The sequence below is a fragment of the Anomaloglossus baeobatrachus genome, chromosome 9 (genome assembly GCF_048569485.1).
Source record: "Anomaloglossus baeobatrachus isolate aAnoBae1 chromosome 9, aAnoBae1.hap1, whole genome shotgun sequence".
NCBI lineage: Eukaryota > Metazoa > Chordata > Amphibia > Anura > Aromobatidae > Anomaloglossus > Anomaloglossus baeobatrachus.
The window spans coordinates 222,723,237-222,736,793 of record NC_134361.1 but is presented as its reverse complement, the minus strand read 5'-3'; the positions used below and the strand labels follow the sequence as shown (position 1 = coordinate 222,736,793).

Sequence of the window (13,557 nt, the reverse complement as noted above, 5' to 3'; positions counted from 1 at the left end):
CAGACCGGTATCTCAGACCATGGGCACTGTGGAATCATTGCCCCCTGGTTCCCCTCAGTTGGAACAGCAATGTCCTCCCGGGGTGTCTCATGGATCCCAGGGTGAGGTCTCTGACACGGACCGCAGCCCCAGACCGACTAAGCGAGCTCGCTGGGAAATCCCCTCGACCTCATCACAATGTTCAGGGTCTCAGCGAGAGGACTCTCTGTATGATGAAGCGGAGGTAGCTGATCAGGATTCTGACCCTGAAGCCGCTCTCAACCTTGATACTCCTGATGGGGACGCCATAGTGAATGATCTTATCGCGTCCATACATCAAATGTTGGATATTTCTCCCTCGGCTCCTCCAGTGGAGGAGTCAGCCTCTCAGCAGGAGAAATTCCGTTTCAGGTTCCCCAAGCGTACACCGAGTATGTTTCTGGACCACTCCGACTTCAGAGAGGCAGTCCAGAAACACCGAGCTTGTCCAGATAAGCGTTTTTTCCAAGCGCCTTAAGGATACACGTTATCCCTTCCCCCCGGACGTGGTCAAGGGCGGGACTCGGGGTCCCAAGGTGGATCCCCCAATCTCCAGACTGGCGGCTAGATCCATAGTTGCTGTTGAAGATGGGGCTTCACTCAAGGATGCCACTGACAGACAGATGGAGCTCTGGTTGAAATCCATCTATGAAGCTATCGGCGCGTCTTTTGCTCCAGCATTCGCAGCCGTATGGGCACTCCAAGCTATCTCAGCTGGTCAGGCGCAAATTGACGCACTCACACGTACGTCTGCGCCGCAAGTGGCGTCCATAACTTCTCAAACGTCGGCATTTGCGTCCTACGCTATTAATGCTGTCCTGGACTCTGCGAGCCTACGGCGGTTGCAGCCGACAATTCGGTGGCAATACGCAGAGCCTTGTGGCTACGGAAATGGAAGGCAGATTCGGCTTCCAAAAAGTGCTTAACCGGTTTGCCATTTTCTGGCGACCGTTTGTTTGGCGAGCGTTTAGATGAAATCATCAAACAATCCATGGGAAAGGAAACATCCTTACCCCAGGCCAAACCAAAAACACCCCAACAGAGGAAGGGGCAGTCGAGGTTTCGGTCCTTTCGGGGTACGGGCAGGTCCCAATTCTCCTCGTACAAAAGGCCTCAGAAGGATCAGAGGAACTCAGATCCATGGCGGTCTAAGTCAGAGACATTCTGTCTCACGGTTACAGGATAGAGTTCGGCTCTCGTCCTCCGACTCGATTTTTCAGAACATCTCCGCCCCCCGAGCGAGCCGAGGCTCTTCTTCAGGCGGTGGGCACTCTGAAGACAGAAGGAGTGGTGGTCCCTGTTCCTCTTCAGCAACAGGGTCACGGTTTTTACTCCAACCTGTTTGTGGTTCCAAAGGAGGACGGGTCTTTCCGTCCTATCCTGGACCTAAAACTGCTCAACAAACACGTAAAGACCAGGCGGTTCCGGATGGAATCCCTCCGCTCCGTCATCGCCTCAATGTCCCAAGGAGATTTCCTTGCATCGATCGATATCAAAGATGCTTATCTCCACGTACCGATTGCTCCAGAACACCAGCGCTTCCTGCGCTTCGCCATAGGAGACGAACACCTGCAGTTCGCGGCACTGCCGTTCGGCCTGGCGACAGCCCCACGGGTTTTCACCAAGGCCATGGCTGCAGTAGTTGCGGTCCTCCACTCTCAGGGTCACTCGGTGATCCCTTACTTAGACGATCTGCTGGTCAAGGCTCCCTCTCAAAAGGCATGCCAGCACAGCCTCACCGCGACTCTGGAGACTCTCCAGAGTTTCGGGTGGATCATCAATTTTCCAAAGTCAAATCTGACACCGGCCCAATCGCTAGCATATCTTGGCATGGAGTTTCATACCCTCTCAGCGATAGTGAAGCTTCCGCTGAACAAGCAGCGCTCACTGCAGACGGGGGTGCAATCTCTCCTTCAAGGTCAATCACACCCCTTGAGGCGCCTCATGCACTTCCTGGGGAAGAGGGTGGCAGCAATGGAGGCAGTCCCGTTCGCGCAGTTTCACCTGCGTCCTCTTCAATGGGACATCCTACGCAAATGGGAAGGAAGCCGACGTCCCTCGACAGGAACGTCTCCCTCTCTCAGGCAACCAAAGCTTCCCTTCGGTGGTGGCTTCATCCCACTTCACTATCGAAGGGGAAATCCTTCCTACCCCCATCCTGGGCGGTGGTCACGACGGACGCGAGTCTGTCAGGGTGGGGAGCAGTTTTTCTCCACCACAGGGCTCAGGGTACGTGGACTCGGCAAGAGTCCTCACTTCAGATCAATGTTCTGGAGATCAGGGCAGTGTATCTAGCCCTAAAAGCGTTCCAGCAGTGGCTGGAAGGCAAGCAGATCCGAATTCAGTCGGACAACTCCACAGCGGTGGCTTACATCAACCACCAAGGAGGAACACGCAGTCGGCAAGCCTTCCAGGAGGTCCGGCGGATTTTGATGTGAGTGGAAGCCACGGCCTCCACCATATCCGCAGTTCACATCCCCGGCGTAGAAAACTGGGAAGCAGACTTTCTCAGTCGCCAGGGCATGGACGCAGGGGAATGGTCCCTTCACCCGGACGTGTTTCAGGAGATCTGTTGCCGCTGGGGGATGCCGGACGTCGACCTAATGGCGTCCCGGCACAACAACAAGGTCACGGCATTCATGGCACGTTCTCACGATCACAGAGCTCTGGCGGCAGACGCCTTAGTTCAGGATTGGTCGCAGTTTCAACTCCCTTATGTGTTTCCTCCGCTGGCACTGTTGCCCAGAGTGTTACGCAAGATCAGGACCGACTGCCGCCGCGTCATCCTCGTCGCTCCAGACTGGCCGAGGAGATCGTGGTACCCGGATCTGTGGCATCTCACGGTCGGCCAACCGTGGGCACTGCCAGACCGACCAGATTTGCTGTCTCAAGGGCCGTTTTTCCATCTGAATTCTGCGGCCCTCAACCTGACTGTGTGGCCATTGAGTCCTGGATCTTAGCGTCTTCAGGATAATCTCAAGAGGTCATTGCCACTATGAGACAGGCTAGGAAGTAGCAGTCACTTCACTTCGGAGAGTGTCTGAGCTAGCAGCGCTGTCATGCAAAGCTCCTTTCCTGGTGTTTCACCAGGACAAGGTGGTTCTGCGTCCGGTTCCGGAATTTTTACCCAAGGTGGTATCCCCTTTTCATCTCAATCAGGATATCTCCTTACCCTCTTTTTGTCCTCATCCAGTTCACCAATGTGAAAAGGATTTGCACTTGTTAGATCTGGTGAGAGCACTCAGACTCTACATTGCTCGTACGGCGCCCCTGCGCCGCTCGGATGCACTCTTTGTCCTTGTCGCTGGCCAGCGTAAAGGGTCACAGGCTTCCAAATCAACCCTGGCTCGGTGGATCAAGGAACCAATTCTCGAAGCTTACCGTTCTGCTGGGCTTCCGGTTCCCTCAGGGCTGAAGGCCCATTCTACCAGAGCCGTGGGTGCGTCCTGGGCTTTGAGGCACCAGGCTACGGCGCAACAGGTGTGTCAGGCGGCTACCTGGTCGAGCCTGCACACTTTCACGAAACACTATCAGGTGCATACCTATGCTTCGGCGGATGCCAGCCTAGGTAGGCGAGTCCTTCAGGCGGCGGTTGCCCACCTGTAGGACGGAGCCGTTACGGCTCTATTATGAGGTATTATTTACCCACCCAGGGACTGCTTTTGGACGTCCCAATTGTCTGGGTCTCCCAATGGAGCGACAAAGAAGAAGGGAATTTTGTTTACTTACCGTAAATTCCTTTTCTTCTAGCTCTAATTGGGAGACCCAGCACCCGCCCCTGTTTTTTTGTGTACACATGTTGTTCATGTTGAACGGTTTCAGTTCTCCGATATTCCTTCGGATTGAATTTACTTTAAACCAGTTTATAATTTTTTTCCTCCTTCTTGCTTTTGCACCAAAACTGAGGAGCCCGTAGCAGTACGGGGGGTGTATAGCAGAGGGGAGGGGCTTTACACTTTTAGTGTAATACTTTGTGCGGCCTCCGGAGGCATAGCCTATACACCCAATTGTCTGGGTCTCCCAATTGGAGATAGAAGAAAAGGAATTTACGGTAAGTAAACAAAATTCCCTTCTTTTGGAACTCACCATAAAATCTGTTTCTCATTCACATTTTTCTGTGTCCCCTAATGAAGCAATTGAGAAACAGATTTTATGGCGAGTTCCAAAAATCTACATTTTAGGTCGCTCCATTGGGGGACACAGAACCATGGGAAGACTAATGAGTAACAGATTTATGGTAAGTACCAAAAATCTACATTTCTTGTTAGTCTTCCCATGGTTCTGTGTCCCCAATGAAGCGACTGAGAAATGTAGATTTTTGGTACTCCCCATAAAATCTATTTCTCAATCGCTTCATTAGGGGACACAGAAACATGGGAAGCCAAATGAGAAACAGATTTTATGGTGAGTACCAAAAATCTACTTTATTATTTTTTTTTACACAACACTTGGATTTTTTTTCCCGTTTTTGAGTGCATTAAATAAATAAATGGTGTCATTCAAAACTATAAGTCGTTCTCCAGAAAACAAGGCTGCCAATGGCCGTGGGAAGAAGGGAAAATGAAAGCGGGTTAAATGTCCATTCGTGTATATGTCCCAGGTGTCCACTTTATGGCCCTCTTCTCTCTTTTGGGCAGGAGTCCGGCCGCGCCAATGGCCGATTGCTGGAGCAGCTGCAGGAGCAGAAGCAGGAGGCTCAGCAGCTGCAGCAGGATCTCGAAGAAGCCCGTAAGGTACTTGGCTTTCTTGTACGTTCCTTCTTTTCGTCGTGCTCACATCAGGCAGGTGACACTCGCTCCTGTTCCCTTCAGAGCGCCGATAAGCGGAAAGTCATGCTGGACGAGATGGCCATCGAGATGCAGCAGGAGAAGGCGCGGCACAAGGAAGCGGTGGGGAACATCAAGCTCCAGCACGAGAAGGAGGTGCTGTGTATCCGAGCCAAGTACGAGAAGGAGCTGAGGGAGCTTCACGAGGAGAAGAACCGCGGAGAGGAAGAGCTGAGAGGTCAGCTGAGAGATGAGAAGGTACGGCGGACTGACCGGAGACCTCCACAATGGTCGCCCGTGCTCCGAGACCTCGGGAAGGGGGGGCAGGTGTACTGATTATTAGAACCACCACACTCCTTTGTTTTCTAAGCTCAGTCTGTGGGGTACTGCCGTCTCATATCAGGGTAATTGGGCAATGCAGCACTTCTGAACCCCCGGGTGATAACATCTGGACCCCCGCGCTCGGTGACCTGCCCATGTGTAAATCTATGTCCGATTTTCCTCCAGGCTCGGAGTCGGGATTTGGAAGGATTGCAGCAAACGACCGAAGAACTTCGCCTACAGATTCAGTCCCTGGAAGGAACCAAAGGCTGGTTTGAGCGGCGGCTGAAGGACGCAGAGGTAAGTCTGAGGGGGGCGGTCTGAGGGTCCGTCCACATACGGAGGCCTTCAGGCGAATTCTGGCTTTTTCGGAACCATCGTGTCCACAGATTGTGAACGTGGCCGGATCTGTGTGCAGCTCTGCTCATTTATCCGGGGCACGAATGGGCACAGGAGCGGCCTGCTACATTGCCAAAAAGTGTCTCATCCGAAAAAACGGATGAGACTGGACCATGCTAAGGCCCTTGTGGGTCAAGAGTTTGTCTGAATGGGTTCTGCTCACATTTGTTATTTTGTCGGATCGGGAGGATCTGCGGGTGTTCTCTACTGGGGAAGGCGCCACGTACGCCACTGTACAGACTTACTCTGAAATGCGTCACGCATAGGCTCCCACCGTAAATGGTGCCCTGTCAGCGGGGGCTACAAAAACATTCAGCACCACCCCCCACCCAAAACAGTCAAATGAGATGTGAACGGGTGTGAACATGTCCAACATTCCTCATTCTTGTTCCTACAGTCTCCACAATGGGGGAATGTTATGATTCAGGGACTGAGGAGGATCAAAAAATGCGGAAACCCAAAAAAGTAACCAGAGTGGCTGGAACCTTACCGGACTGCAGACCTAATCCTGACACACAACTAGAAGTAGCCGTGGGACGAGCCAACAATGACCTAGTCGTCTCGACACAGCCGGACGACTAAATATTGTTACAGATTGAGATATAAGAAAAGCTAACCTGCCTCAGAGCAATCCCCAAAGATATAGATAGCCCCCCACATGTAAAGATTACGGTGATATAGGAAAACACAATATATAGCTAGAGAATTGATTCAGCAAAGATGAGGCCCAAACTATCTTTATAGGAAAGGATAGGAAAGAGCACTGTCTGCAGCCGTAAAAACCCTAAAAAATCTCAGCACGCCTGACATGGAAAAACCCTGAGACCACACGGCCTCTCCCCCACTATATCAGTACTCTGCTGTTACTGGGATCCAAAAACACTAATACAGATGAGGGACTGAATTAATACCAAGCATGAAAAAACACAATACATTGAAGAATCATGGAGCTAAGTATACAGACACTTCCACCAGGGAATGATCCAATTCCACCAGGAACTCCACACAGGCAAAATAGGAATCAAGCATTAGTATCAAAGTAGAAAAAAAACAACAAGAAAGTGGAAACAATAAGCAGAGGTACAAGACCAAATTATCTGAGAGGAGTTCTGGTAGAGAGCAGGGCTGGTTTCAGAATGTCCTTAACACACAGGAGATCCATTGAGCACCGGCAAGTAACAGGAGAAAACTACTCCGCTCTATAGCCCAATCTGACCCTGATTGCCAGTCCTCCACAGGTGTGTGGCTTTCATTCCACAAGTCAACTGCACCGCCAGCACTGACCACAAGAGGGAGCCCCGAACTGGAAAATGTATTCACAGCAGGGGACGTCTCCACCGCCGTCGGCCCGGACATCTCTCCTCTATTTCATATCTATCTTTTGTCTTTAGGAAACCATTGAAAGGAACCAATTACGACACAAGGAAGATTTGGCCGAAGTGCAGAAGAAGCATTCACTTGACTTGCAGGTGAGTCTGTAGCTCCCCCTTAAAGGAGCATAAATGGGAAAAGCCCCAACATCAATGATGGTTAAAAGTGCAACATACGTGCGAAAAAACAACCGATATCCTCTCTGTCCTCAAGACCGTAGAGGATTATTAATTCTATAGCTTACTGCTTATTGCCAGGGCTGTCAACCACCACTGCAACCTATCAGAGGTGGCCAGGTAAGGTGCGCAGGGCTTACAAGCTCTTTGATTTAGTGTTTCTGAAGGTGGCTGGATTGCTGTGCTCCTCCTATGCCTATTCTAGAAGACCCATGCTCCATCATCAGGACTGCACACCAGGGGCATACATATAGATATACAATTTGTACTTGCAACCCCCCCCAAAAAAAAATTAAATGTTTGGCGGTGTCACAGAAGAGCATACCTCACAACTTTGCAGCCCTTACAAAGTAACTTTCTTTCCGTTGAAGCCCCTAGATTCATCTTTCATTCCCCCCATGAAGTGTGTTGCAAAAAAAGGTGCCCCCCGCACACAATAGAATACCCCCACTGTGAATCCCTCCACATGCACAGTCTGATGACCCTACTGTACTCCCCCCTCAACAACCTCCGCAAGGTATGGTGACCCCAACACTGTATAATCCCCAAACTGTGGCCCCATCATAGTCCTGAAAACAGTATTAAGGGTCCTCCATATAGTATAATGCACCCCAAAATCCTCCATATAGTATAATGCACCCTCCATAATCCTCCATATAGTATAATGCACCCCATAATCCTCCATATAGTATAATGCACCCCATAATCCTCCATATAGTGTAATGCACCCCATAATCCTCCATATAGTATAATGCACCCCAAAATCCTCCATATAGTATAATGCACCCTCCATAATCCTCCATATAGTATAATGCACCCCATAATCCTCCATATAGTATAATGCACCCCATAATCCTCCATATAGTATAATGCACCCCATAATCCTCCATATAGTATAATGCACCCCATAGTCCTTCATATAGTATAATGCACCCCATAGTCCTCCATATAATATAATGCACCCCATAGTCCTCCATATAGTATAATGCACCCCATAGTCCTCCATATAGTATAATGCACCCTCCATAATCCTCCATATAGTATAATGCACCCCATAATCCTCCATATAATATAATGCACCCCATAATCCTCCATATAGTATAATGCACCCCATAATCCTCCATATAGTATAATGCACCCCATAGTCCTTCATATAGTATAATGCACCCCATAGGCCTCCATATAATATAATGCACCCCATAGTCCTCCATATAGTATAATGCACCCCAAAATCCTCCATATAGTATAATGCACCCTCCATAATCCTCCATATAGTATAATGCACCCCATAATCCTCCATATAATATAATGCACCCCGTAATCCTCCATATAGTATAATGCACCCCATAATCCTCCATATAGTATAATGCACCCCATAGTCCTCCATATAGTATAATGCACCCCATAATCCTCCATATATTATAATGCACCCCCATAGTCCTCCATATAGTCTAATGCTCCCCATAATCCTCCATATAGTATAATGCACCCCCCATAGTCTTCCATGTAGTATAATGCACCCCATAGTCCTCCATATAGTATAATGCAGCCCATAGTCCTCCATATAGTATAATGCACCCCATAGTCCTCCATATAGTATAATGCACCCCATAATCCTCCATATATTATAATGCACCCCCTATAGTCCTCCATATAGTATAATGCACCCCATAATCCTCCATATAGTATAATGCACCCCCCATAGTCCTCCATATAGTATAATGCACCTACATAGTCTTCCATATAGTATAGTGCACCTACATAGTCTTCCATATAGTATAATACGCACCACCATAGTCCTCCATATAGTGTAATGCACCCCCATAGTTCTCCATATAGTATAATGGACCTACATACTCCTCCATATAGTATAATTCACACCCCATAGTCCTCCATATAGTATAATGCACCCCCCATAGTCCTCCATATAGTATATTGCACCCCCATAATCCTCCATATAGTATAATGCACCCCATAGTCCTCCATATAGTATAATGCACCCCATAGTCCTCCATATAGTATAATGCACCTCATAGTCCTCCATATAGTATAATGCACCTCATAGTCCTCCATATAGTATAATGCACCCCATAGTCCTCCATATAGTATAATGCACCCCCATAGTCTTCCACATAGTATATTGCACCCCATAGTCCTCCATATAGAATAATGCACCTACATAGTCTTCCATGTAGTATAATGCACCCCATAGTCCTCCATATAGTATAATGCACCCCATAGTCCTCCATATAGTATAATGCACCCCATAGTCCTCCATATAGTATAATGCACCCCATAGTCCTCCATATAGTATAATGCACTCCCATAGTCCTCCATATAGTATAATGCACCCCATAGTCCTCCATATAGTATAATTCACTCCATAGTCCTCCATATAGTATAAATGCACCCCCATAGTCCTCCATATAGTATAATGCACCCCATGGTCCTCCATATAGTATAATGCACCCCATGGTCCTCCATATAGTATAATGCACCCCATAGTCCTCCATATAGTATAATGGACACCCCATAGTCCTCCATATAGTATAATGCACCCCATAGTCTTCCATATAGTATAATGCACCCCATGGTCCTCCATATAGTATAATGCACCCCATGGTCCTCCATATAGTATAATGCACCCCATAGTCCTCCATATAGTATAATGCACCCCATGGTCCTCCATATAGTTTAAATGCACCCCCATAGTCCTCCATATAGTATAATGCACCCCATGGTCCTCCATATAGTATAATGCACCCCATGGTCCTCCATATAGTATAATGCACCCCCATAGTCCTCCATATAGTATAATGCACCCCATAGTCCTCCATATAGTATAATTCACTCCATAGTCCTCCATATAGTATAAATGCACCCCCATAGTCCTCCATATAGTATAATGCACCCCATGGTCCTCCATATAGTATAATGCACCCCATAGTCTTCCATATAGTATAATGCACCCCATAGTCCTCCATATAGTATAATGCACCCCATAGTCCTCCATATAGTATAATGCACCCCTCATAGTCCTCCATATAGTATAAATGTACCCCCATAGTCCTCCATATAGTATAATGCACCCCATGGTCCTCCATATAGTATAATGCACCCCTCATAGTCCTCCATATAGTATAATGCACCCCATGGTCCTCCATATAGTATAATGCACCCCATGGTCCTCCATATAGTATAATGCACCCCATGGTCCTCCATATAGTATAATGCACCCCATGGTCCTCCATATAGTATAATGCACCCCATAGTCCTCCATATAGTATAATGGACACCCCATAGTCCTCCATATAGTATAATGCACCCCATAGTCTTCCATATAGTATAATGCACCCCATAGTCCTCCATATAGTATAATGCACCCCATAGTCTTCCATATAGTATAATGCACCCCATGGTCCTCCATATAGTTTAAATGCACCCCCATAGTCCTCCATATAGTATAATGCACCCCATGGTCCTCCATATAGTATAATGCACCCCATGGTCCTCCATATAGTATAATGCACCCCCATAGTCCTCCATATAGTATAATGCACCCCATAGTCCTCCATATAGTATAATTCACTCCATAGTCCTCCATATAGTATAAATGCACCCCCATAGTCCTCCATATAGTATAATGCACCCCATGGTCCTCCATATAGTATAATGCACCCCATAGTCTTCCATATAGTATAATGCACCCCATAGTCCTCCATATAGTATAATGCACCCCATAGTCCTCCATATAGTATAATGCACCCCTCATAGTCCTCCATATAGTATAAATGTACCCCCATAGTCCTCCATATAGTATAATGCACCCCATGGTCCTCCATATAGTATAATGCACCCCTCATAGTCCTCCATATAGTATAATGCACCCCATGGTCCTCCATATAGTATAATGCACCCCATGGTCCTCCATATAGTATACAACACAGCTCAGGCGCTGAGGGAGATGATGGAGGAGGGAGAGCTTGTTCTTTCATCATTGGTTTCACCTGTATTGACAGCTGCGATGATAATACAATTGAAAATGTGACACCGGATGGGGTTGGGGGGTGGGGTTCCCCGACTCATGGGCCCCATAGCAGCCGCGTGGTCTGCCGCTATTGGTGGTACGCTATTGCCGCACACCTCTCTTCCCGGTTGCACAGAAGGGATGCATTAGCCCTCTGCATAGGAAACATCAGCCTGGCACCCCCATATTACAGGGGCAGCCCCCAGCCTCACAGGTCCGCGCTGCAGCAGTGATGTTGCTCCTCTCCGCAGGGGAAGGAGAAGGAGCTGCAGACGCTGCGCGAACAGATCACGTCTTCTGAGAAAGACAAAGAAGATCTCAACGCAACGATCGAGCGACTGAGACAGGTGAGACTTGATTCCTCCCGACCGCCTCCATTGTACGTGCATGCTCGGTGTGGCTGTGCACGCTCGGTGTGGCTGTGCACGCTCGGTGTGGCTGTGCACGCTCGGTGTGGCTGTGCACGCTCGGTGTGGCTGTGCACGCTCGGTGTGGCTGTGCACGCTCGGTGTGGCTGTGCACGCTCGGTGTGGCTGTGCACGCTCGGTGTGGCTGTGCACGCTCGGTGTGGCTGTGCACGCTCGGTGTGGCTGTGCACGCTCGGTGTGGCTGTGCACGCTCGGTGTGGCTGTGCACGCTCGGTGTGGCTGTGCACGCTCGGTGTGTCTAGGCACGCTCGGTGTGGCTGTGCACGCTCGGTGTGGCTGTGCACGCTCGGTGTGGCTGTGCACGCTCGGAGTGTCTGTGCACGCTCGGAGTGTCTGTGCACGCTCGGAGTGTCTGTGCACGCTCGGTGTGTCTGTGCACGCTCGGTGTGTCTGTGCACGCTCGGTGTGTCTGTGCACGCTCGGTGTGTCTGTGCACGCTCGGTGTGCCTGTGCACGCTCGGTGTGTCTGTGCACGCTCGGTGTGTCTGTGCACGCTCGGTGTGTCTGTGCACGCTCGGTGTGTCTGTGCACGCTCGGTGTGGCTGTGCACGCTCGGTGTGGCTGTGCACGCTCGGTGTGGCTGTGCACGTATGTGTTTTTAATGGAAACAAGCTGCAGGTTATCTTCCAAGAGAGCAAAAGATCGGGCATGTTAAAATCCAACATGTCTGATCCTTTCTTCTCCCAGTGTCTGCCGTTGTGTTGTCCTGGTCCACATCGGTCCCACTGTACTTGTTGGGGTCAGCCCGTATGGGAGTGATGTTCTGAGCTTTGTTTAATCCTTGTTTCTTGACGCCTGTGATGATTCGGGGGCTGCAAGTCTCGGGGGATATTGATGATTAATACGCGTTTCTATCATTAGGATGTAAAGGATACAGCAGACGGGCAGAGAATCCTGGAGAAGAGGGGCAGCGCCGCTGTGAGTATATACCCTCCTCATTAAAGGGGTTGTCATAGGTCGAAACGGGCACCATCCCTCCGGCGCAGTCACCTGACCATGATTGTTACGCCCCACTACGTGCCACCTGATGGCGGTATTACATATTACATAAATTATCTGATTGGTGTAATAATGCATACAGTTGAAACCCTTAGTTTCCCTCCACTCTCTATACAGACACATCTGCATGTTTTTCCCTCTGCTCTCTATACAGAAACATCTGCAGGTTTTTCCCTCCGCTCTCTATACAGGCACATCTGCGGGTTTTTCCCTCCGCTCTCTATACAGACACATCTGCAGGTTTTTCCCTCTGCTCTCTATACAGACACATCTGCATGTTTTTCCCTCCGCTCTCTATACAGAAACATCTGCGGGTTTTTCCCTCCGCTCTCTATACAGACACATCTGCAGGTTTTTCCCTCTGCTCGCTATACAGACACATCTGCAGGTTTTCCCCTCCGCTCTCTATACAGACACATCTGCAGGTTTTCCCCTAAGCTCTCTATACAGACACAGCTGCAGGTTTTTCCCTCCACTCTATATAGACACATCTGCAGGAATTTCCCTCCGCTCTATATACAGACACATCTGCGGGTTTTTCCCTCCGCTCTCTATACAGACACATCTGCAGGTTTTTCCCTCCGCTCTCTATAGACACACATCTGCAGGTTTTCCCCTCCACTCTCTATAGACACATCTGCAGGTTTTCCCCTCCACTCTCTATACAGACACATCTGCAGGTTTTCCCCTCCCCTCTATATACAGACACATCTGCAGGTTTTCCCTCCCCTCTCTATACAGACACATCTGCAGGTTTTTCCCTCCGCTCTCTATACAGACACATCTGCAGGTTGTTAGAGAGTAGAGAGAAAAATCTGCAGATGTGTATATAGAGAGAGGAGGGAAAAAACCTGCAGATGTGTCTGTATAGAGAGCGGAGGGAAAAACCTGCAGATGTGTCTGTATAGAGAGGGGAGGGAAAACCTGCCGATGTGTCTGTATAGAGAGCAGAGTCAAAAACCTGCAGATGTGTCTATAGAGAGCGGAGGGAAAAACCTGCAGATGTGTCTTTATAGAGAGGCGGAGGGAAAAACCTGCAGATGTGTCTGTAT

General features: G+C 49.1%; 1 protein-coding gene across 2 annotated transcripts in view; it reads left to right on the top strand.

Annotated features, from left to right (window-relative positions):
- Positions 1-13,557, top strand: part of GRIPAP1 (GRIP1 associated protein 1) — a 67,286-nt gene that overhangs the window by 15,594 nt on the left and 38,135 nt on the right. For both annotated transcript variants that reach the window (XM_075324613.1, XM_075324612.1), the window contains 6 exons: positions 4,656-4,751; positions 4,830-5,042; positions 5,292-5,405; positions 6,896-6,973; positions 11,330-11,425; positions 12,368-12,424. In XM_075324613.1, coding sequence (XP_075180728.1) covers positions 4,656-4,751; positions 4,830-5,042; positions 5,292-5,405; positions 6,896-6,973; positions 11,330-11,425; positions 12,368-12,424 — 654 coding nt within the window. The remainder of the gene's footprint in view (positions 1-4,655; positions 4,752-4,829; positions 5,043-5,291; positions 5,406-6,895; positions 6,974-11,329; positions 11,426-12,367; positions 12,425-13,557) is intronic.